Source organism: Terrapene carolina, unplaced genomic scaffold (genome assembly GCF_002925995.2).
Source record: "Terrapene carolina triunguis isolate 2854851 unplaced genomic scaffold, T_m_triunguis-2.0 Scaffold53, whole genome shotgun sequence".
Taxonomy (NCBI): Eukaryota; Metazoa; Chordata; order Testudines; family Emydidae; genus Terrapene; species Terrapene triunguis.
In genome coordinates, this window is record NW_020664404.1 from 21,367,213 (window position 1) to 21,394,020 (window position 26,808).

The 26,808-nt window shown below is 38.2% G+C and overlaps 1 protein-coding gene across 1 annotated transcript in view; it reads left to right on the plus strand.

Moving 5' to 3' along the window:
* GMDS (GDP-mannose 4,6-dehydratase) overlaps window positions 1-26,808 on the plus strand; it is a 558,168-nt gene that overhangs the window by 94,026 nt on the left and 437,334 nt on the right. Inside the window, exons 2-3 of the mRNA XM_024204061.3 lie at window positions 16,939-16,983; window positions 26,070-26,157. Of these exons, the coding sequence (XP_024059829.1) occupies window positions 16,939-16,983; window positions 26,070-26,157 (133 nt within the window). The remainder of the gene's footprint in view (window positions 1-16,938; window positions 16,984-26,069; window positions 26,158-26,808) is intronic.

Consider the following 26,808-nt stretch of genomic DNA (forward strand, 5'->3'; position numbering starts at 1 on the left):
CCATCTTAATATATGAGCATTGTTAAATTTTTTGTGGCGATTGACTCTTCGTACTATTCTTTCTAGTGAGAATATGAATGCTTTGAGAGGCTGGATATCACTGTGGAACAAACATACAAGGCACACAGATTTGTATTTGACACATGGCTCAGCTAATCACTATTTCTTTCCTGTTCCTGACCACATCTCACAAAGGTCATTATGATCACTGGGTTGTGAAATGTTAAATTTCATCGAATGTGTTTGCTTCACAGAAAACTAGAATCAACTTTAAAATGTTCTAGTTAAGAAATTAAAAAATTTAAAACTAGTTTCTATAAAACATTAATTTTACTGAAAAATTCAGTGATTATTGTTTCATAGAATTAATAACCTTTAATACAGATATAAAATACAGTTTCAATAGCATTGATACTCAGTCCTTATTCAAGGAGATTGCCATTAGCTTGAATGGGAGTTTGCCTGAGTAAGAACTGAGTGACCATTGAGTAAGAATACAAGGATTTTTGGTCTGTGCATGATGGACATACATGATTGACTGCTCTTGGAGCTAAGTGGAGTTGCATATGGGCATTTCTTGTGTATCAGTGAGTAAGTGCACAAAATCATCTCTTTCAGCATAATGTATTTTATTGTTTACTAATAGGTAAATTGAGGAAGTGAAGATGTGTGTGAAGCACCTAAATACTGAAAAACACAATAATTCTTGCTCTAAAATGATTCTAACGATCTCTTGTTGCAATGGAAGTTGTGGGGCATGCTATAAGTGCTTAGCATGTAATTACACTTGCCTTTAGTAAGCTTGACGTAAGATGACCACTTTGGCTCTGCTCTTGTGCATTTGAGGGGAGAATGAGAAACTTGTCCATTACCAGCCCAACCATAGTGATCTCACAGAAGTATTTATGCCCACACAAACCTGAGGGCAACATTAGAAGTACTGAAGAATTTCTCCATCTCCCGTCACTGCAGTCAGGTTGCAGGGTCTGCCTCCCCCTTAAGATCATCTGGTGAGTAAACATATACTTGACAGCACCATTAAGCTGAAGAAGTGTATGTGCATACAGTAAGACCAATCTGTGCATATCTCAGGTCAGAACTTAAACACTAGGGTATATATGTATGGCTGTATACAAATCAATGAAAACAGTAACACTCCTGCATCAAGCTGAGAATGTGTAGTCCCATATGTTAACTAAAATTTGCCATGGAATTTAGAAACTTCTGAGAATTTTCTCACTGTTGGTCTGGGATTGTTTTCTTCTTTGGAAGGAGTAATACTTTTCAAAATGAGAATAATATTGGAGATTGAGCACTGGCCATGACATTGGAATGACCAGATAAACACCCAAGACTGATTGAAGTGTAAGATGCAAATAACTTTAATATTATACTGAAAATAACCATTAAAACACCTTTGCATTCTTTAATGCTGTTTGATTTATTAGAAATGCTGTCCTTTCTTAAAGAAATAAGTGTTGACAGATGAAATAAAAATTATAGTTTCAGATTTATTTATGGGTATTTGGAAATAGGAGTAGTCTGTAGTTTACAGAATTGCCTGCATTTATGAACATGCTTCATACAGTAGATTGGAAAGCAATATTCTCAATTGCAGTATTTTGTTCATTATTCTAAATGAATGAATGACCTGGAAAATGTAGTATGCAATTAACAATGGGTGGATCATGATGTCTTAGGCTAAAAGGAGTACTTTTACCCATGTCTGAAAGCAGGTCACCACTGCAGAGCTCTTCTCTAAGTGATGCTATATAAATAGCTTCCTGTTTTAAAAAAAAATTAGAAAAAAAAATTCACTGATGCTAATTTGCGTATCAGATAACAATTTGGTGGCAGGGAAGAGAATGGGGTTGTGGTGAGACCCTTACCTTTGCTGAAATACTTCCATATACTTTGAGTTCATTCCAATCACATTTAACTTGCAACACACAAATGTATTTTCAGATTTACAAAACATGTGACTAAGAGCTACTCCAGGAAACACATATGCACAAGAGTAGTTTCACTTATCTGAATAGTCCTGCTTGGTATTGTTAGACTGGGAAGGTCTTAGGGCTTGGGGGCATTTGACTGAGATAGGAGATGTAGGTACAATTCCCATGCCAGCCACAGACTTCCTGTGCGAACTTAAGCAAGTATTTTAATCTGCTCAGTGCCTCCGCTCCACATCTGTAAAATGGAGATAATACTTCACTACCTCACAGGGGTGTTGTGAGGATAAAATCCATTCATGATCATGAGGGGTTCAGATGCACTGGTGATGATGGCCATGTGAGCAGGGCCGGCTCCTGGCACCAGCTTACCAAGCAGGTGCTTCGGGCGGCCACTGCGGAGAGGGGCGGCACGTCCAGCTGTTCGGTGGCAATTCGGCGGACAGTCCCTCAGTCCTGCTCGGAGTGAAGGACCTCCCGCAGAATTGCTGCCGCAGATCGCGATCGCGGCTTTTTTTTTTGTTTGGCTGCTTGGGCGGCCAAAACCCTGGAGCCGGCCCTGCATGTGAGTGGTTGTTTAAAATGTAGTTTTCACATTATTATACAGTGCTGGTTAATTTATTTATTTTTGCAATGGTATTGAAAATAAAGCTGTCTTCTTTCTGTTCTCTTACAGTTTACGTCATTATGTATGTGTGAACGTTTGAATGTTTAAGAGGCAAGGTGTGACAATTCTGTTTTGTTTTTAAAATATATATTGCTCTTGTGTATTGGAGCTATTAGTTCAATCTTGGCATAAACAGATATTACTTCAGGGGGAATTGTGCCTGCTTTGGCCTATTGTATTTAAATGAAGTAGAAGCACTGTTTTAAAAATTTGGTACTAGTCATTCCAGACATTTTGTTTTATGGTTTCATCAAGCTGCAGCCCAAAAAAAAAGAAGCACGCACACACACATTTTCTTGGTTTACGAACTTCTTACACTAATGTGCTTAGTTTCCAGAAGTGTTGAGCACCAAAGTTTCTAAGTCAATGGCCATTGTTAATGTTCTTGCACCTCTAAAAATTAGGCCCTACTGTACTTTGCTGTTGTCATGATATTTACAATTTAATGAAAGGTTTTGTTCCTGAATGTTATGGACGTTCAGTGTAACAGCATAGCAATGTTAGCCAAAAGAGTCTCATTTATCTTGTTAAAGTGATTAAGTGGTGTTTTGCAAAAATTAATAGTAAACATTTCCTATATGCTTAGCTTTAACAAACTACTGTACTCTCTGGATTAAGGATTTTTTCCCTTGAAAATCAAAGTAAAGTATTTATGTTTAAACCAGTAACACTGTATACTGTGGTGTTTGGCTTCAGTACTTTGTTATTAACCTAATCAGAAATAAATTTCAGAGAGCAGCCTGCAAAGTAAATTAGACAGGGAGGTTTCCTTAGTATTTCCTGCCGTTTCCGGGATGCAAGGCAATTCAAAATAACTGCTAAAAAACCCTGCGATTTGAGGAAATTACTGTGAATACAGACAAAAATGGCTAAAATTTGCCCTATGTGCTCAATCTCACCACAGCTTGTAAAGTCAGTTAAATTTAGCCAGTTTCAGGTCCTGTGGAACAGCAAATAAGAAAAGTTCAAAGCAAGAGATGTTTGTGAAAAAGTCTTTAAAGTAATTTGTTTTGACATTTCTTAAAAGCTTCTTTGTGAAAGGACTTTAAATAGTTCTTCTGTTTTCATTGATAGATGTAAGATTATAAAATAACACTGCATTTAAAGAGAACTGGTGTGGGAATATTTTAAGCTATAATATTGCATTTGCTTCAACACGGCCACCTTCAACAACTTATTTTCTTATGATCCTAACAAAGTTCCTCATAAGGCAACCTGAATTTGTGCACTAAAATAACCGTTGTGCCTGTGCCTTATGTGTGTGGTGTTCTAACTCAATTCATAAATAGGATTTGTACTGTATTCTGAATAAAAGGAAGATATACAGACATCCCAGTGACTTTCCAGCAGGGTTGCCTATCCCTAAGCATGTTTCTGACAGATATGATAAACAAGCAGACTTCATTGCTCACTTTCTTTGTCTGGTCGGCATTTGGACAAGAACCTTGGCAGTTAATGAAACTGATTTTTCTAAACTGACAAAGGATAACCACCAAGTTTGGTACACAAGGTATTGTGTGATATCTGTAAATTATAAGAGAGACATTCTTCAACGTTCTCTGAAAAAACATTTAATTCATTTGCAGTCTATCTCCTCCTAGATTTTTCCCATTCTGCTTGGCTTCTTGCCAGAGAGAATGTCCGTACATGTGCAATCTAAACATTTGATATTTACAAAAGAGATGTCCATGTGCCATAGGAATATCAAGTTTAAGGGCTAATGTTAACCAATCTATATTTATTTAATTTAATAAAATATCTTAAACACAGATTTTCTATAGAGTTAACCTTCTTCATTCATAAATGTCATTGTTTGTTGTCCTTTTTTTTTCTTGTGTACGTACTGTCTGAATTGCTGAATACTTTTACTAACCAGAGGTTTTGACACACCAAATCAGGATTTACCTCAGATAGTCCAGTCCAGGTATTTCATGTATTTTGGATTGCACTAGACAGCAGATACTTTAAAGTTTCTGGACTGTTTAAAAAAGGTTTTGAAGGCTATTTACACTGTTGCTCAAAAAAATCTGACAAAATATGAAAGTACTTGCAGGCACAATAAAAATGCGTTGCATACATGGAATTATGGTGAGTGGTGATTTTTGAAAACATCATTCAGTCCTCTCACAAAGTAAACATCTTGAAGTAGCCCTATTAAGAAAAGGGAACAACACAGCAGAACAGTCTTCCTAACTATCTGTGCCCTGCTCTTTCTTGGTTGTTGATTCTTGAGTCCATCATAGTCATATTAAAGGCTTGGTTTCGGCTGTCCTGACCAGCAGAAATTACAGTTGAGAGGAGGGATTGTCAGTGAAGACCTATCTCAGAACTTGAAGTGCTAGGGACAGAGGGTGATGGTGCACTCCATTGGCTGCAGAGCATGTCATTAATGGCAACGTCCCTGTCCCAGTACTCTTTAGTACATAAACATCCATAACCCACATTTGGGCTGTCCCCCTCCACCAAAGCAAATTCTATGGAATAGAAGGGCTGTAAAGTTCAAACCAAGTGCATTCCTTATTTTATATCAAAATTTCCATGCATGCAAAACATCATAAAAAAAATTAGAGTAAATTTACTGTGTTGCTTCTCTAACACAAACAGAACAAGAATTTTCCTACATTTTGACTATAAATTTCTCCATAAATAAGGCACCTTTCAAATGATTTTCTGTATGTGATTTTAGAGCAATTAGGTCTGTACAGAAAGAACAAGACAATGAAGTTGAAATACTTGATCTTTCCCATGTAACACCTCAGATCTCCCCTGTCGACTTTGGTCCTGTGCAAATTCAGTTACGAGAGCAGTGATCTTTTGTTGGCATGGTGTGAATAATTGCTCTGACAGTCAGCTTGGAAAATATAAATGTTTTTGACTCGATTTAGAAAGTGGCATATACTAGGCACTGAGCGTCGGTGTTGGAAAGCTCACTTAATTCTGGGGAGGAAACTGCAGTATTGAAAGTGACTATAGTGTCTTCTCTATGCTAGGCACCTGTGGGAGCAGTGTTACTGCTTTGCTTTCCTCTGGGTAAATTTCTGTGGGACATAAGAGCAAGGCTGCTGCAGGCAGATATCCTCTATACCTCCCTGTCCCAGGATTGGTGAATCCTTTACCTGTTAAAAATAACATGGCAAACATTTTCTTCAGCACAATTTTTATTTCTTATGGTTTATTTCCCATTGTTATTCCAAAGGAGGAATCACTGAAGTCTGTCTGTCTTGTCTCTATGTGGGTTTTGTGTTGATCTCCATCCAAGGTAAATTTTCTTTCAAACTGTGGCTGGTGTCCAAAACAAAAATTGAAATATGTGTCTGCCTCCTGGTCTCAGTTTGGCTGGTTTTCTAATATTTCATGGAGGTGTTCCTGTTTCTTCTTGAGGTTTCCATTGCTAAATAAATACAAATTAAAACAAAAGAGGAATCAGCTCTTATAATGGCGATAGCTTATTTGTTCATTTAAGTATTGGAAGATACTCAATAGGGTGAGTATTTTGTTGTTGGCGTACAGACTTGTCACATCTTTTTCTGATGCATATCTGTGACCCAGTTTGGTAGTCACTGAAAATGGTATGAACTGGTATATGGCTGTTTGCAGGGGGATGTTCAAAATTACTTGGTGGTGTTAGCCCATATACTAGTGGGCGGCCACATCCTAAAAACTACAGCTCACGCTAGTGTGTGTGTGTGTGTGTGTGTGTGTGTGTATATGTATAGGTGTATATTTGATTTAACTTTCTAATACTATCACTCTAGCACCTTGCACAAACACAAATTATATCTTTATTTAAAACTGGGCCGGTTTTCTTGTTTTTGGTTCGTATTGTATATTTGGCATGAGCTGTGTAATCTGTTTGGTGGTTAACAATGGGCACTTGTCTCTGAAAACAGGAGATAAGTTTCTGAGTTGAACAGAACAATTATGCTGCTATAGTAAGGATCTCATGGTATTCCTATTACAAATACCAAGATGAGTTTTCTTAATTTTTCTGCATGTGGGATTTTTCTGTGTATGTGTCTTTGTGTGAATGCCTTCACATCCAGAAAAGTGCTCTAAATGTTTTACCTCCTTTCCCTTCCCATCAGTTTTCAATGCCCCCATTTTGTGGTCATTATTATTATTATTATTATTATTTTATTATTATTTTAGCTATGGAGGGTTGAAAACGAGTGTAGACCCATCATTGCTGCTACTTATTTATTAACATAGGCTGCTACCAAGGAGCATGAAGCTCTCCCACCATCAGCTTTGTTGGTGCTCCCAGCCTCTATTTTGCCCATGGAGAGAGACCACTCTGGGCAGAAAATAACCACTGGTCTCCTGCATGGCAGAGGAAATTTCTGCTAAGTCATTGCATAAACCCCAACAGTGAAGAGTTTATCATTTGATGAACCTTGAACAAATTCTCAACCCAGAAGAAATCTTGTATTTGGTGTTCGTTTGATAAAAATCAGAGAACCTTTTTAAAAACCATTTAAGTCTTCCAAGTGCTCATTTTTGCTTAAACCTTTCATTAATATTTCTTTACGCTGGACTTGTATTTTCAATAGTACTCTACTATTGTCTACCTAAATTTTTGAGTGCACAACTTAACTTGGAACCTTATTTTTTTCCCCAAGCTATTGAGCACCAGTAACTCCATTTCACTTTAGTAGGAGGAACATAGAAACATAGAAGGGCCCTCGAGAGATTATCTAGTCAAGTCCCCTGCACTCAAGGTAGGAGTAAGTATTGTCTAGACCATCCCTGACAGGTGTTTGTCTAACCTGCTCTTAAAAATCTCCAATGATAGAGATTCCACAACCTCCCTAGGCAATTTATTCCACTGCTTACTCACCTTGACAGGTAGGAAGCTTTTCCTAATGTCCAACCTAAACCCTTTTCTTCCCCCTCCTTCCCCCCCAGCTGCAATTTAAATCCATGTGCTCATCATGCTTGGAAATCACATGCTGGAATTTGTCACTCAAAATCAGCAAATGCTTTTTTGCAAATGTAGGTCTTAACATTTATTGCTTGTTGATTTTAATGAGATCAGTGGTATGGGGGCGATCCTCAGATTTTAAGAGTTGCTACTGTTCATGAGGTTTATATCTGTTTTGAGAGGTTTATAGCTTTATATACAGTATTCCATTTATTTTACTGGGACTTAGTTGCAAAGTAAATATTGGTGCACAGTCAGGCCCAGTACAGTATGAATGGAAATGTTAGGAACAACATGTAAATTAAGTATGGGAAAGCTCCTGGCAAATGAAATAATGTGCCAAAGCGTAATGAAAATAATATGCCATGTCCCACTGAAAAAAATGCAGAACTATTAGTTCTCCTAGTCAGAGCAACAATTCAGCTGAAAGGCTTCAACTGATATTCATGAATTCAGTATGATCAAAGGGAAGATGTTTAAAAAAAAATAAATAGAAGAACATTGCACTAAAATGCTGTATTGTTGTTAGTTTACGTTAAACCCACAAAGCAGGAAAAGTCAGAGCTGAGGCTGCTATTCCAGTCTTTTATACCTCCAGGCTTTTATTCGCAGCTGTATGGTAACATTGCACAAGTACTAACATGAGGCTATTAGATGAATAGTGTATAGTACATGAGGATAATAGATGAATGAAATCTGAAGTACTAATTTCTGTATTAAAGTACAAGAGGGAAGACAGGCAGCTTATTGGGATGCAGACTGAGCTGCATGAAGGATGAACTGTTATGGGCCAAACACCTGTACCCAGTCTCTGAGATTTCACTTAGGAGGGAAAAAATGGCATTTGTACCTGCAGTTCAGCTAACTGTATCTAGCTACCTGATTCATGTGCGTAAACATGGGTTTTTGACATAAAATTGGGTTGCTTACTCTATTTAACATCAGTCCCTTTAGGATGGTATCGTAGTTTCTTGTAGAAATTGTGCCTATGACTTGGAGTTTATTTGTTAATTGTAAATAATTGAATACTTCAGTATAAAGGTTAAAAATCTCTAATATATAGATAATAGTGGACAGCATAAAGATATAGGAAGAAGGTGAGGAAGAGAAAAGGACCACCTTTAGGGGCTAAAGCAAAGGAAAAACACTTCTTATAACTTAAGAATTCACTTTACTGCTTAAATGTCTAACACTATGTTTTAGCAGCAGAACAGTTCTACATTCTAATGTTGCACACATTAGTAAATGCCATGGTAATTTTTTTTTCCATACAGATACTTGATTTGCAAAAGAGCAAGATCTGAAGTAGAATTAAAATGTTTTTTTTTTTTTTTTGCAATTATAATTTTCCCTCCTGTTAATACTTACACAATACTGCAGTTAACCTGTTACAGAAACTTGCAAGAAAGTGAGGAACCTTTTTTGAATAAGACATTGGTTTACATTTATATACGTTCATTGCCTTTTATTTTTTTTGGTCTGTATAGACAAAAGGACACTTGTTTTCCTAGTCTTACTTGGCTAGAATAAAAATCATCATAATAAAATAACTACTGTACTTATAGGGTGGGAGCTTTAACAAATCAGGTAAATAGGAGTTCACAAGTCTTTTTTTTTTTTTTCCGTATGAAGTCCTTTTTTGACTATTTTAAAGTTTTCCCTTAAATATTGCCTTGAAGACTGTAGACAAAGTACAGCACTGTTCTGTTTATAATAGCTACAAAAAATACCTGTTTCCTCCATAAGTCATCAGAAATTATTGGAAGTATGTATTTTTAAGCAGAAATAACATTTTACTGTATTCCTTTGTCAAATTTTTTTTTGAAAGAGGGTTATTTTGCTAACTTGCAGATATATGAGCACTAATTATTATTATTATTATTATTATTTATTATTAATAAAAATTGTTTCACTCTGAAAGGCACCATCTAAATTTACAGTACTATATAAACATGTTCTCTGCCCCCTGCCCTCCCTTGAATTCTCTCATTAGCTTAATAAGTTACTGAAAGAAATGTATTTCTAATTAAATCTGTGATTTGTGTTAAATCTAAAATTCTGTGATGGAATTGTTGTTGAGTAAAAATGGTTGTTAGTGACTCTTTCCTCCAGATTCTGTTTCTTTATCATAAGAGTGAATGTGAAGTGCCCTTCTAAATTAGGCTATATGAAAACAATGCTGGTGTACTACTTGGGCTTCTACAAAATGATCTATTTAAGACTGCTATATACAAATATTATTCCCTCCCCCATCCACTGTCTGTGCCAGGTTAATGAAATCAGACTATCAAAATTAACTTTGACAAAAAAAGGCCACCCCCTGTTGTTTGAAAAGAAAATTCATCAATATCACTGACAATAACTATGCTAACTTAGACCGTTCATGCTTTGAAAGTCACACTGCACCCACCTTCTGAAATTCACTTGTAGTGATAGACTTCAAAAATTTCATTAGAATAATTAAAAACCAATATGAGTTCTGATAAATTTTATATAAATAAAATATAATGTAGAAATTATTCTTGCCATCTACATGAAACTGTGCTGCTGAAGAATGGAGGGACAGATGGACAACAGTAATTAACATTATAAATATAGTTAGTGACAGATATTTCTTCACAAATATTCTTCACTTTTAATCTTTTAAAGATTTTTCTGTGGTTATAAATAATGCATTTAAAGATGATTTTATTCCCAGTTCTAAATTTTTCTGTTTTAGCTTCACCATTGGGCAAATAAGAATATCTTGTCTTGGAAATCAATCAAGTGTTGAACATAGGATCATAGAATCATAGGACTGGAAGGGACCCCAAGAGGTCATCTAGTACACTCCCCTGCACTCATGGCCGGACTATTATCGAGACCATCCCTGACAGGTGTTTGTCTAATCTGCTCTTAAAAATTTCCAATGATGGAGATTCCGCAGCCTCCCAGTGCTCAACCACCCTGACAGTTAGGAAGTTTTTCCTAATGTCCAGCTTAAACCTCCCTTGCTGCAATTTAAGCCCATTGCTTCTTGTCCTATCCTCAGAGGTTAAGAACAGTTTTTCTCCCTCCTCCTTATAACAACCTTTTACATATTTGAAAACTGTTGTCCTCTCTGTCTTCTCTTTTCCAGATTAATCAAACCCATTTTTTTCAATCTTCCCGCATATGTCATGTTTTCTAGACCTTTAATCACTTTTGTTGCTCTTCTCTGGACTTTCTCCAATTTGTCCACATCTTTCCTGAAATGTGGCACCCAGAACTGGACTCCAATTGAAGCTTGATCAGAGTAGAGCAGAAGAATTACTACTTGTGTCTTGCTTACAACACTCCTGCTAATACATCTCAGAATGATGCTCGCTTTTTTTGCAACAGCGTTACACTGTTGACTCATATTTAGCTTGTGGTCCACTGTGATCCCCAGATCCCTTTCCGCAGTACTCCTTCCTAGGCAGTCATTTCCCATTTTGTATGTGTGCAGCTGATTGTTCCTTCTTAAGTGGAGTACTTTGTAATTGTCCTTATTGAATTTCATCCTATTTACTTGAGACTATTTCTCCAGTTTGTCCAGATCATTTTGAATTTTAATCCTAACCTCCAAAGCACTTGGAAACCCGTCCAGCTTGTTATCGTCCACAAACTTTATGAGTGTACTCTCTATGCCATTATCTAAATCATTGATGAAGATATTGTACAGAACCGGACCCAGAACTGATCCCTGAGGGACCCCACTCATTATGCCCTTTCGGCATGACTGTGAACCACTGATGATTACTTTCTGGGAACCGTTTTCCAACCTGTTATGCAGCCATGTTATAGTAGCTCCATCTAGGTTGCATTTCCCTAGTTGGTTGTCGAGATATACCACGTCTATCACTTCCCCACTATCCACAAGGCTTGTTACCCTGTCAAAGAAAGCTATCAGGTTGGTTTGACACGATTTGTTCTTGACAAATCCATGCTGACTGTTACTTATCACCTTATTATCTTCTAGAGGTTTGCAAACGGATTTCTTTATTATTTGCTCCATTATCTTTCCAGGTTCAGAAGTTAGGAGATAGACAGACTTTCTTCTCATCCCTGTGTTATGTTAATATTGTTGGATGTCTGCGTGTATCTCAAGATAGACAGTGTGATCTGGGACGGGGCTGGAAGTCAGGACTTTGGGGTTCTTTTCTGTGGCTCTGTTTGTGAGGTACCTTGCGCAGTTCACTCTGTGCCCATTTATAAAATGGATATAATGGTACCATCCATAATCTTAGACCCACTGTATCAGTGGCATCCAATGCTGTCATGCATTGAGGATCTAGTGCAGCAGCAGAAAAGGCTTGACCTCCAGCAGGGGAGAAAGAAATAGGGGACTGAGGAGGATAGAAATGACAGTGTCTAGGGCAGGCAGAGATGGGGAAATATGGGATCACAATAGTGATGAGGGAATAGATTGGAAGATGAGATCTAGGGTAAAATCCTGTCCCCATTAAAATCAATAGGACGCTTGCCATAGACTTATGCGGCGCCAGGATTTAACCCATATAATTTATGCTTTTCAGGGCAGGGAATTGTCTGAGTGTTTTGGAAAGGACTGTGTGTACAGCTGTAGGGTTAAAGAAGTAATAGTAATGAAAGCAGTTTTGTAGTGGCTGGGATTCAAAGATTTTTTTTTATTATTATTTTTATTTTTTGGTAAGGGTCAACAAGACAGTTATGAAAGGGCTGCCTACTTTTTCAGGAACTTCGGAAACATTGAGCTGGCTGGCTTGTTGGCAGACAGTTTCTGTGGGGGCTTTTAATGGCAAGGAAAAGGATTTCTTGTCATTCTTTTTTATGCTTTGGGAATCCCTAGAACTGTAGTTCCTGGAGGGAATGGATGAGAGGGCCATTTCCACTGGGGATGTTTTTCTTTAATTCTGTATTCCTTTTCCTTCAGCGAGGGAATCATTTCTTTAGTTTGTGTGTATGAGTATGTGATTAAAAATGCAGCATACACTTTCACTAATTCTTCCCAGGAGCCAGAAAGAAACCATCTCATCTCCCCAGCCTAGATGATAAACATTTGATCAGGGATGATAGGTAAGGTCCTGACAAGGAAATGCTTGAAGGATTTTATATTAAGTAAACGTAGCAGAGGAAGAGGAGACAGATGTATTAAGGTCTTAAAGCCTAGTTCTGATCTTGCATACACCATGCAAGTACACAGAAGTTAATTATCACTTTGCAACTAAGGTTCATTAAAGTTCTGTTTAAATACTATATTTTGCATGTGAACATTGTCTCACTATAGTCTAATGGAGGGGTTCTCAAATTGGGGGTCAGGGCCCCTCAGGGGGTCGCGAGGTTATTACATGGGGGGATCGCGAGCTGTCAACCTCCACCTCCCATCCCACTTTGTATCCAGCATTTACAATGGTGTTAAATATATTAAAAAGTGTTTTTAATTTATAAGGGGGGGGGTCCGCACTCAAGAGACTTGCTATGTGAAAGGGGTCACCAGTACAAAAGTTTGAGAGCCACTGGTCTAATGGAATATATACTCCTAAATTTTCCTTCTTGGAATATTTTAGAAATATGCTATACCTTGATTTAGCTATAAGGAAATCTGCTGTTGTATACTGGAAGCAAACTGTGAAGTGTCACTTTTAGAGGGAGAGTAATTTCAAATTACTGTATTTGGCTGAAGGTAATGTAGTGAATCTCTAAGCCCAATATGTTACAGTATGCAGATAAGGCATCACCTACTAAGCCAAAGAGGTTTGTTAAACAATTTCTGTTAAACTTGGTTATGACCACATCGGTCTAAAGCTAATCTTCATGCAGCTTGTTTGTCCAGGGCCAAACCTTGTTATAACCTTATTAAGAGCAATTTTTCAACCCAGCCTGTGCTATTAAAATGGTTGCTCTACCGAGGGGCATGGGGCTTCATACTTCCCGTCTTGATATTATTCAACAAAATATCAAAATGGATCATACTACAGGTCTGTCTCATCTTACGCGGGGGTTCCGTTCCGCGGTTAGCGCGTAAAGCGAAAACCGCGTATAGCCAAAACCCCATTGAGTTCAATGGCGGGCGAAATCGCCCGCACTACAGGTATAGTATTAAAACTGTTGTTTTTCTCTTGTTTGTTTTTTTTGTTTTTGCCGACTGCGTAAAGTTGAAATCGCGCATGTTAAATGCGCGTAAGATGCGACAGACCTGTATTCGTGTGCTTTACGTTTAAAAATACAGTAATTAAATCAGAGAACTTAACAGTGTCTCTAAAACAAATAAAAGAACACATCACCCAGCAGAATGAGCAAAATGGCCCAAGCTCAGTGTGGAAATCGCAATAAAGCATTTTTTTTTTTTCACATTTGGGATAGTTTCCAAGTAAAGTGAAGCTGGCTTTTGTGGGTGGCTTTTAAGTGCGATAAGTTCTCATGAATATTGCTACAGAAAGATTCACACTGGAAATGAAAGTCCTCTCTATCTGCAAGAGACATTGGCAAAACAAGCTTTCCAACACTTGACACTGGGCATCCTCTTCTGAACTTTAATGCCCTCCTTTATGAGTATGGTCTTGGGGCTTTTTGGTTTAAAATACCTAAATCTGGTGTCAGTTACAAGAGGGCCAGAAGTCCCTAGGACAAAAGTGCAGTGATCTGACAGCAAAGACAGACATCAATAACTTTTGTTCAATCTTCACCTGGATTTCGGTTTGAACAGATGATCTAGACTAAACGCTCTGTATCTGATTTCCATTGACCAGAATTGGCTAGTCCCCACATTTGGGGATTAGGAATTAGGATCAGGATTGCCCTATAAATAATAGTTTAAATTGGGGGGGAAAAAACCCAGACCTTACTCAGTTTCTTGCACTGAGTCATCATCTTTGTATTGTTCCACACCACTTCTAGTCTAATGCATGGTAAGAATGGATGTGGTTGGGGGCATGTGACTCAAAGAAAACAAAAGCTGAAAACAGTCAGAAAAACCAAGCTTGTATAGTTCAACATTTATTTCCTTAAATATTCCCTCCAGTTTTTTCAGTAAATAGAGCTCCCAATTTTTAATAATCGTTTGTGGAGTGTAAGGTATCCGCTTTTGTTCGGCCATTTAATATCCTTTGCTCCTCAATCTCATTAGGAAAAAAATTGAAACTTTACTGTACCTAGCAAGTTGTAAACTTTTATGACAGTTTAATCACTGTTCTGATTACAGCATTCATTGACAGCTACCACACTGAAAAAAAAAGGGGGGGGTCGGGGGGCAAGGGAAATGAGAAACTTTAGGACTAACTGTGATACTGTATCTCAGAACAGGACCACATCAATCTGCATTGTGTGAGATTACCAGACAGTAAATCAGCTGTGCTGTGTTAAAGCCAGAAACCAGTAGCATTCGCACTTGCTGCCTGTTTCCCACTCATTGTAAAACCATGCCCTATCACTTGATAGACCTGGAAAGGAAGTGCAAAGGAAGTGAATGCCACTGCTGGTTCAGAATGTTCCAGTGTGGTTGGAAAGTTTGAGAAACGGCCTGGGTGAGAAGAACAAGACCTTATTGACAGGGTTCAATCCTGGTCAGGTCTGTTTCACATCAACTTTCTAAATAATCACAGCACTCCCTTTCTCCTCCCACCCTCCCTCCAAGCCCCTAGGTTCATGCTCTCTCTCTGGGTCTCTAGCACTTTCACCTCTGCTTTTTTAACAGGTTATGCAGCCAAAGCAGAACACTGAGCACTTTTTTTTTATTTTTTTCATCTTGGGGGAATTATAAAATGTGTAAATTACAGGTCTGCTTGCTTCTAAAAAACCCCCTCATACTTTTCAGGGCTTTTCTACTGTAAATTTTATATTGTGAATGCTTTTTCTGTTGAGTCTTATTCTTGTCCTTTGATTTATGGAACCACAGATTATTCCAACATTTCCGTTGGTGGCATGGCAGACCTGGCTTGTCATGTTCCAAATTAACCAGCATCATAATCTGATTTTTGTCTGACTGGGCATTTAAAAGCTGAATGCATGTATATCATGTGTGTAGTAGAAGAAATATGTATATGCCAAGAGTCTTTTTATTTTTTCCTGTCTCTCCACACTGGTCTATAAAACAGAATATTTAGGTCACAGAGTCATAAGAAAAGCTTCTGGAGTTTTAAATGAACCACAGAATGTGTCCCTTGTATACCACACCCTGTCATTTTGCATGGATTTATGCACAACTTCAGCATCAATATAGTAAACACACTCTACTGGCAACCCTGTCATTTTAGAGCCTCCTAGTGCATCTCAAGTTCCAAATTCAGCAACAAGGCTTACTTTACTATTTTTCCCGCTCCGCCAGGCTGTCATTAAATGAAAGATCAAGTAGCACAATTTGTTGGACTAAAAATGTCTTTAAAAATGGGACTAAATGAATGTATGTGTTCACTTTACTGTGGATAGTGTCTTTGACCTTACCCTGCGAAGACATTGTAAAACTTGTGTGTGTGAGTAGTCCCATTGACTTTATGGAAACACTACAGTAGGTTAATTGACTTCAGTAGAACAATTTGTATATGTAAAGTTCAGTACCTGCATAAATTTTTGCATGATCGGGGTGTGATTGTGGAAAAAATGGAATGTGGAAAAAAACAATGGGAAGAAGGGAAATTTGCAGGGAATGGATGTCTAGTTAATTTTCTATATGTGGCTTGTGGCTTTTTATATTGTATATGGAGACATTTTTCTATCATTGCAATAATGCCAGGTTTAATACATTGATAAGTGTAATACAATGATTTATAGTTAGTGGTAATTCTGTCAGTGATGATGAACAAGATGAAATTACCTCCCCCCCTCCCAAAAAGCAAAATCAAACACACACACCACAAATATGGCTTTTACATTCATGTTTGTACATTGGAATACAGGTCATGATAGATGCATTTTGAGAAACCAAACTAATGAAGTAAATAGAATTAAAATAAAAGGCCTAGTCCATGTTCTGTCACAGACATGGAATCATTAATATTATATGGAATGATCAGTTGTGCTTAAGATAGAGGCCCATTGGTAAAAAACATGCAGCGTCTGCAGTCAGTATTCTCTCTGGCCGCACCGCTTTTTAATTTTCTTCCTCCTCCTGATCTCTGAAATAGCCCAAATCTGATGTACATAGCAAAACACCTCCCTCTCCTCAAGGCATTAAAAAATTGGAGTTGGGTGGAAGGCTTCAAGGAGAGGAGGGACAGAAGTTTCTAAGTTACCGCTGGTGGGTTATCTTAAACTGTACTGCTGGTTAAACTTAAAAATTGGGTGTCCTTTAATTGTTGTTTTAAATGAAATATATGCTTTTATCCAGTCAATTCAGATTCAAAATATTTTAAAGACCATAATGAGTGTAAATCTTCCAGGCCCAGTCACTGTTTCTAACATTTTCCTATCTTTTCTTTTCCCAGGATGGCTCGTACTTGGCTGAGTTCCTGCTGGAAAAGGGCTATGAGGTGAGTGACTCAATGACCGACTGCAGGCTGCTGGAAACACTTGGATACAGCAACCTCTAGCTTCCTTTGCTGCTGTCCTCCTTTGCGTATGTTTTCCACTCAGCCCTAGATAACAAATCAAAACTCTAGTAAAGAATGTGCAGCATAGCCTGTAATCATGCCAGCTTATTGTACTATTTATCATCTAGTGTCCACTGGTGGATTCTCTCTGCTCCTCTGGGTATATCTGCTTTGCATGCTTCCCGCTAACTTAGATAAGAAGCAACCTGTGCAAGCCAAAAGAATTAGGGAATAATTTATGATGTAGTGCACCACATTTAAAAAAACAAAACCCTACTCACAACGAAATAACTTTTAATTTTGAAATTGCACTAAGCAATAAAAACCTTGCTAATCCATGGCAGGCTCATACTGAAAATTTAAACCTGGAGGTTGCTTTCTAATAGGCATTCTGGGTTCTTTATGGAGATTTAGACTGGAGTGTTGTATTGTGCAGGGTTTTGTTTAACTTTCTCAGATTTATGACTTCTGTGCTAAGAATTTGAGCCTTTGTTTACTAACCTTGACGCAACCAAATGCGTGAGACTTGTCATTTTGCATCTTTTGTCCTTGAGTTTGGACTCTAATGTAAGCAGTGAAGTGACTTGGACTTTGACAGGCTTAAGTATAAGGAAAATAAATATTTAATATCTGTCACATGCCTATCCCAGGGTTTATACAGCAGTAATGTTCTTTTTGATGTCAGCAATACAAAAGGTCACACACTTACCGTATGCTACAATACACAATTACTTGGTACTGTTGTGACTATATAGCCACAGGTGTTTGCCTGCTCAGTAGTGAAAGGCTGTCCCATAGTCTTAATCGTACAACAGAGAGAGAAAAAGAACCCTTATTAACTTGTAGCCCATCCCCTAGTAATGCAGTATTGTTTTATTTTCTCTTTTTTGATTCAGTCTAATGTTAAGTGTCTAAAGAGACTGGGCTTCCACTACTTTCCTTTGGAAATTATTGCACAGCTTAGTAGAACTCACCATAAGAAAACTTTTCTTGATATCCATCCTAAATTTTTTTTTCTTCATCTTGTCACTGCTAGTTAATTCTACCATCTTGTACCAACTTGGTTATTCTTCGCCTGTCCTTCTGAGTGTTTATGCATCTTTCACATTCTTTCACAGTACTCAGTTCTTTCTGTCCCTTCTTTTTTGGAGCAACATCTGCTAGGAATAATTCAAATTCTGGAACAAGGAGATCTGTGTAATTGTTTTCTCTGCTCACTTCCCTTTCCCAAACGGAAAGGGACTCTATGCTTTTGTAGTGTTGGCAGCATCGGCGTTCCCTCCGACATTTCTTACAGATAAAATCGTGCACTCTGGCCCTGTTCACACTGGTACCAGAACTGTGCAGGTTTCTGTTTCCATCAGGTTTTTAGCACACTTCTCTGAGTAGTGTAGAAAGAGTTTTTGGTGAGACCCATTCTAACTTCTTTTTTGAGTGGTGGTCCCTATGTGTATTCCACATGTGGGTACGCATGTGCACTATGTGCTTGAGTACAGAAATTCTCACAAACAGTGCCTGTTAGCCTGTATATTGTGCAATAGGTCTCCTTGTGCTCCTGACTGAGGTTATGGCTGACGCCTCTCCAGTTCCTTCTTACCACCACCTGGCCTGAGTCAGAATCCTGTGTCCCCTCTTCCTTCAGCTTCTTTGTAGAACCTGCCAATGTAGTTGTAAATAGTTTTTATTCTGCTTAGTTCATGCATCTTTGTTGCTGGCTTCCTTGCACCCACTTCTAGTCTAAGGCCTTGCTTGTCAATCACCCATGTGTGGAATACAGATAGAGACAAGCACTTGAAGAAGAAATGGAGGTTACTTACTGTGACTTGAAATTCTTCAAGATGTGTGGTCCCCATCTGTATTCCACTTCCTGCCCTCCATCCCCTTTGCTTCAGATCCTGTTGGATTTGTGGTCAGGGTGTGCATGGGTGCACATGTGTGAGCCCACAGGTACTGCTTGTGAGAATTTCTGGACTCCGGCATGTGGCACTCGTGTACCTGCATGTGGAATACAGATAGGGGCCACACATCTCCAGAAACTTCCATTGACAGTAAATATCCTTCACTTATCTGAATAGGTACTTCATCACAGTATCTGAGTGCCACAGTATCTGTGCTGAAAACTAGCCTCCCTAGGTGGTTCATAGGATAGTATTATAACACCATGCTTGGATGAAAACATCTCTAGCCATACTTATCACAGCAACTGTTAAACTAAAGCTTGTAGGTGGCATGGTTCTGATCATCCTATTGTGGGCATGGCTCTTTCTGTATTCTGCAGTGTGATTACAAAGGCAAACTAATTTCCAACACAATTTAATAAATACACTAGTATTAAACACCCATTGAAAGATGCTATTGCTGTCTTTGCTAGGGATGTTATTAACAAATTAGAGAGAGGGGTTTTTTTGTTTTGTTTTTTTAAATCCTGTAGTGCATAAATAGAGTTGGAGATGCCATATGAGGAAGAAATGTCTCCTGGTAGGACTGAAGTCTTTATCGTCCTGCAGGTCTTAAAAAGCTGGTGAAAATGCATCTTTTCTTTCAGGCCCTCAGTAACTTCAAACTGGCCAAGCTAATTTTTTAATGTGTCAGAATAATTAACTTACTATTTATAAGGGGATTTGAAACTGCAACATACCATGTAAATGGCAATTGTTAATATTCTATCATTGGCTAAAATTTGGTATGCTATATCTATAGTTTTAAACTTTCTAACATTTATTATAACTATTTGGATAATAGTTGATGTCACCTGACCTATGGTGTCAAAAACAGTGTCACATCATACACATTCAGACAGATAAACAAGCTGATATTTGGTTGTAATGGAAATGAGTTCCCTTCAGGCACATGAATAAGGAAATTTACTTTGTTTGATGTTCCAATCTTAGTTCATGTTGTTAAAATTGGAAGGGTGGGGAGAAGTACAATAGCATGAGCTGAGATTAAGGATGGTAGCATTCTTAATTACAGTATAAAGTCTTTAAAAACATATGCGTTACTGATTCAGGATCTAATAAGCACTCAGAACGTGCATACCTTTCAACACGTGAATAGTGACATTGACGTCAATAGGATTGATTACTTGTATACTTACAGTTATGCAAGTGCTGAAGTGCTTTGTTGGATTTTGGCCTTAATGGCAGTGTCATATATGGCCATGTGGGACACCTGGGTATGGTTCCTGGTGCCAGTCTATTGTCAAAAGCTTAGAATGCTGTGCAAGCTTGTGCTCTCTGCTCCTTTATGGCAGGAAGTAACTGGAATGTCTCAACTGCGATCACTCTGGCCAATTAAGAAATAGGCATAGCTAGGGTGTAAAGGGGGTTCCATCCAGTTACTGTCTGTGAAGGGGATATTAGCGGAGATGCAGGGCTTCAAGGATAGGAGTGTAATGCATGGGGGGATGCCCTTTGCTTCAGTACATAGAAAATAAAACCAAATGCATGTTTCTATGGGAGATGCTGGTAGATAATGCTTTAGCATTGTACCAGTGCTTTTTGAAAATACAGATAGGGATCTCACACATAGCTGATCTCAGACAATTCTAACTTTTACAAGCCTAATGTTCTCAACGCTGATTTAAGTATGCCATTTTTTGTATGCACGCCTGTTTTTGTTTTTGGAGTGGTGCTTGCTTGCTGCAGTGTTTCTAGCCTTGTACCATATTCTCTCCATTCAGATTAATGTAATTCTTGTTTGAGTACTTGATCGTGTTATTCTGTGTCAGGTGTGTGCGCTTGCCACATGCACCGGTGCTGGAAGTTTTTCCCCCAGTGGTATCCGTAGGGGGCTGGCTCTAGCGCCCTCTGGAGTCGCGCACGTATGCGCCAGTATAAGGGGTGCCACCACTGCCCTCTTCAGTTCCTTCTTACCACCAGTGACGGTGCTGGAACATCCTCTTGCCTTGGCAAGTGGTTATACCAGTGGTTGTTTCTCAGTCATCTTTACAATCCATCCTGGAATACTTGGAATGCATCTAAAGCACCAAGGGCTGGCATTCTCACCTATCAAGGTACACCTGGCAGCCATTTCGGCCTTCCATCCTCACATCCAGGGCAGATCAGTTTTCTCACATGCAATGATGATCTGATTTCATAAGGGCCTGGAAAGTCTCTTCTCGCAGGTCCATTATCTGGTTCCCCAGTGGAACCTCAACCTAGTTCTGTCTACACTCACTGGTCCTCCCTTCGAGCCTCTGGCTTTCTGCTCTCTCCTGCATGTGTCATGGAAGATCATCCTCCTTGTAGCCATCACTTTGGCGAGATTAAGGCTCTAACCTCCAAATCCCCGTATACGGGATTCTACAAGGACAAGTTCCAGCTGTGCCTTCACCCAGCCTTCCTGCCAAAGCTGCTTTCACAATTCCATGTCAATCAGGACATTTTCCTGCCAGTCTTCTTCCCAAAGTTGCACAATTCCAACAAGGAGTGGCGTCTGCATACTTTGGATGTCAGATGTGCCCTGGCTTTCTACCTTGAGCGAACCAAGCCCATCTGCAAGTCTATTTAACTTTTAATTGCAGTGGTTGACAGTATGAAGGGTCTCCTGGTGTCATCTCAGAGAATTTTATTCTGGATCACCTCCTGCATCCGTTCCTACTATGAGCAGGGAAAGGCTACACCTCCGCCGTTAGTGACAGCTCATTCAACGAGAGCGCAGGCATCATCATCAGTTTTTCTGACACATGTTCCGATCCAGGACATTTACAGGGCCGCAACATGGGCATCTGTCCATACCTTCGCGACCCACTATGCCATCGCCCAGCAGGCCTGAGATGATGCTGGCTTTGGCAGAGCAGTGTTAAAATAGACACGTCCATGAACTTCTGCCCGCCTCCAGAGGCACTGCTTGTGAGTCACATGGAATGGACATGAGCAAGAAGTCGAAGAAAAAACTGTTAAATACCTCTCGTAACTGTTGTTTTTTGAGTTGTATTGCTCATGTCCATTCCATTACCTGCCCTCCTTCCCCTCTGTCAGAGTTGCGGCAAGAAGGAACTGAAGTGGTGGTGGTGGCTGGCAGTGCCCCTTATACCGGCGCATATGCGCGCGACTCCAGAGGGCACTAGAGCCGGCCCTATGGATACCACTGGGGGAAAAACTTCCGGCACTCGTGCACGTGGTGAGCACACACACCTGACATGGAATGGACATGAGCAACACACCTTGAAGAACAAGTTATGAGAGGTAGGTAACCATTTTTTATGCACATCAGATACAGGGAGATGAAGCTGGTGTGAGCAGACAGCAACTTGTCTGTCCATGTTCGTTTAATGTAACTTCATCAAATCCCTGTATAAGAAATGGTGCTAGGCTTCCAAGTACGGAATCTGAGTGTTGTCTTGTATGAAATCACTAATCTGTATTGGTAATTGGGAATTTCAATTCCAGTGGGGGATGACTGGTGGTTTGTTACAAACTGTTGCTTTGTTTTTTATTCATTTTGTTTTCATATAATTATAGAGATTTAGCCTCTGTACTGTCTCTCATCATTAGAGACTAATAATTATTTTGTAAGAACTATTAATATACACAGTATTGTACAAAATATAAATGATGACACAATTCCTGTCCCAAGGATCTTACAAGCTAAATATTGTTATCTATTGTAATTAATTAGGAACATAAGATTCAGCTCAGATTAGTGATTTGTAGCATTCCCTCTCAACCAATTAGCTTTATTCTCTTTCCAGACTTTTCAGGCCTCTAATTGTTTTTGCCTCTGAGCCCTTTCTATTTATGGTATATCCTTTTTGAGATAGTAACCAGAACTGAATGCAATATCCCAGGTGATCATTCAACATTGATTTATATAACAGAATTATACTAGTCCCAGTATTACTTCCTGACTTATTCCATATGCATTTTGTTTGCTTTTTGACTGTTGCTATACTTTGAGAAAGTTTTTTAACTGAGCTTTCAGCAATGATTGTCAGCTCTCTTCTATGATGGTTGCAGTTAATTAAGAATCCAGTAATTTCAGTAATGGACAAGCATGGGTCAGATAATTCCTTCCAGTGTGTGTTACCTTGCATTCTCAGCACACAATTTCTTCTGCTTTGATGCCCATTCACCTATCTTTGTTAGGTCCCTCAGAAATTCCTCAGTCTTCTGTAATCTTGACTAATTTAAATAATTTTGCATTATCGGCAAAAAATTTCATATCACTGCTCCTTTCTTTTAGCAGAGAATTGATTTAATACCCCCCAGTCCTAGTGAAGAATCTCAGGTCACAATCCTTTTGCCATGATTTGGAAGGTGACCACTTATTCCCACTTTTATATTCATTTATTTTTATTCGTCCATTAGCTAGTTTCTAAATCATAACATCACCTCTTGCTCTGTGACTACTTATTTCCTTAATGTGAGGGACTTTGCTGAAGACTTTTCGAAAGTTCAAATAACACATGCCAGCCCATTCCTCTTTATTTTGTTGAAATATTCAAAGAATTCTAATTAAATACATTTTCCTTTACAAAAATCATACTAGTGTATATCATCAAGTTCAAGTAGGTATTTTAAAATTCTGTTTTCAAAGGTTACTTCAACCAGTTTACATGTGCATTTATAGTACTTTCTGATTGGGGATTTCTGTAGAACAAACTTCTTTCAGGAAAAATTATATTCCTTTTCAGTAAAATGGAAAGTGAATGTGCTTTATCTAAACACATGAAATCTTAACAATAAAGCTGAGTAAATTGTTATTTATAAAAGTCTCTTTCAGTCTAACAGTAAAATCAGCCACAACACTTTTTTAAATTTGAGCTTATTTAAAAAAAAAAAATCAGTCCCTATTGAGAGAAATCCACTAAACTTCATTCTTAACTAGATAATCCAGTTTGCACACACTTTGGCTTTGTCACAAAGTTTGCATTTCACCTGTCTCACAAGCAGACAGAAACACCTTTCATCAGTTCTTACACTAATATTTGCTGTCATGGATTAAGCATTTGGCAGGTTTTCTTTCTCTCGTGTACACATACAAAAAAAAGGGGGGAGAGATAAAAGTGGCGTTTGTATTTATCACTGGATGCAAGACACTCTTGATCTGTTTATTTGTTGGAACTTAATCAAGTTCTGTGATGTTTGCACTTAACACATCTCAATGGTCAGCTGTTGGCATTATAGCCATTCAGCTGCCACATAAAACTTCTGCAAATAGTCTTTCCTCAAGCTTTGAGCTGGCAGTGCTTAACTACTGGTCTATGGTTTATGTACACTTGAACTTCAGAGTAGCTTAATTCAGATAATCAAGATATAACCATATTAATCAGGACTTGAAGTCAGAATATTTTGTTTTCCAGAAATAATTGTAGAGTGCTTCAATTTACTTTAAAAAAAATTTGAAAGGCTTTCTGCTGGTAGTATGCAAAGGTTGTTGATGTGCCTGTAAACAAAACATTTTGAGTAAGTAAATACAAAGTTTCTGGCATTTTGTGCAACCTTGTAAAAACAAGATCTTAATGTCATTATGCCCGTGTATTTTTTATGCATTTTACTAAAATCATACTGTTTTTACAAAAATAACTTCTTCAAACAAGTTCTGCAAAGAACACAGCAGAATGTGGATTCTTAGAACATTCTTGGAACATTTTCTTTATAGTAGTACAGAATGTGATATAATGGAAACAATAAACCTTAAGGGTCAGATTTTCAGAGGCCTTCAATCTGGCCTTTAAAACTGTAGGCACCATATTTCCATATCAGATTTTTAATACTAAAAAAAAAAAAAAAAAAATTGAGCACAAATGACATTGTGTAGGCAAATTAGGTAAGATGGATGGCAAATGTAGTTTGCACATGCAGATCAGTGTCTTTGGGCATGAAAAAACTTTAAATGTGACAATATATGGCTACAATGTTAGGGTCTGCTTTCAAAAACTAGCTTGTGAATTTAGGTAGATTAAATCATTTTAAAACTCTGAAAGTTAGTTGTTTAGCTAGGTTATACAGTCCAGTTCTTAGGGTGTATTGTTTAGTCAATTTTTGCATACTTTAGACAGAACAAAATATGAGACTCTTGCATGTATAACCAGCCGTCGCCATCCAGAAGTTGTGTCCAGGTTGTTGAATGCTCTTGGCCACAAATTAATCTGTGGGGGGGAGATGATAGGAGAAGAGAGATGGCTCAATGCAAGCAAGCAAGTTGAATCAAATTGTGATGGGAAAACTTCAGAAATATCTGGAAAAAGTCAGGTGTTAAAGTTGAAGCTTCCACTTGAGCAAGGAGCACTTGGTGACCTAAACTGACACAAACCTTGGCAGCAATGAGGAGGCTAGCTTTACATTTCTCTAGTGTGTTAGACACAAACAGGCTTTGTGAGGCAGGCATGTATTCTTGTTACAGCTAATCAGTTTTTTCAGACATATTTATCATGGCCAGTTCAGTGAAGTTACCTTTCTTCATTTAAGTCTAAGCTTCCCAGTTTTCTCATCTCCTACCTGAGAACACTGAGTCAGGAGTTTGGAACAAGGTCCTGTTCTGTCTGTCTGTTTCTGCACTTTCAACACACTGATGCTCTTGAGTAATTAAAAGTGGTTATCAAACATCTGCACAATGCTATTGTGATGTGCACTGGAATTAACAGGAGAGGATATGAAACATTTAGGATATCGGACCAAATGAGGCAGCATCAAAGAGCTCAACACAAAGTACTTTGTGCTAAAACACTGACAAATTTGTGCTGCTACATGCTTTCTGTCTTCGATTTAGGAATGAAGAGAGATGCCTGTCAATGGTACCTGATACAAGATTTTCCGCTTATGTGTTTTGGATAGGGATGGGGTGAATGGTGGACAGAGCTAGAGATATCTTACAATTTCTCTTCATTAGCCAATTATTTATGCGAAAAAAATCCAAATCAAAGTTCGCTAATAGTATCCGATCATTTTACCAGATAGGTGGTTAATTCCAGCATTTTTTGTGGAAAAAAAGTTCTAAAAGAGCTGTTTTAAATTATATAATCAAGGTATCACAGAAACTCCATTCCTTTTTCAATCCTTCTATTCCCATTTAAACTACAGGTGCATGGAATTGTTCGCCGATCTAGTTCTTTCAACACTGGCCGGATTGAGCATCTCTACAAGAATCCACAGGCTCACATTGAAGGAAGTAAGGTTTTGTCTGTATAGTTATTTCTCATTCTACATTTCTTCATGCAGTAAATTGGTTTATAGTATATCTTCTCCTATCAATGTACAAATCATCTTTATTTAAAGCATACCAGCCTATAATCACTGTAAAGTTGTCTCTTCCCAGTGGAGATGTGGGATCTGTTGTAAAGTTTGTTGTTCATTAGCCAGCCATTCCTCTTGTCTGTCTTTCTATCAGAAGCTTTATCTCAGTAAGAAGTGAAAACAGTTTTCAGATCCAATTTGATATAAAATTTTATACTTATGAATTGGCTGGAAAAACTATGCAAAAATATTTAAAGTAATTCATTGAGAGGGGAATGGGGAGGCATCTTGTACTCAGTACAAATTTTGATGATGCAGTTTTCTTACACCAAGATGAGCAATAAAGCTATAAGTGCATGGCTAGACCTACAAAAAGCTGCGTGAGGTTGAGAGAGCTTTAGGAGGCTGGAAATGTGAAGCAGCACTGAAGTAAAACAAGTTTGGAGGGTAATTATCTTTTTAGTTACATAAAATGGAGGATCATCTTATATGCAACTTTGTATGGAATATTGCTCTAGCACTGAAATAGTTTTACTTTCTCATTGCTTTTAAGGTTTTTTTTTTTTTTTTTTTTTTTTTTTTTTTT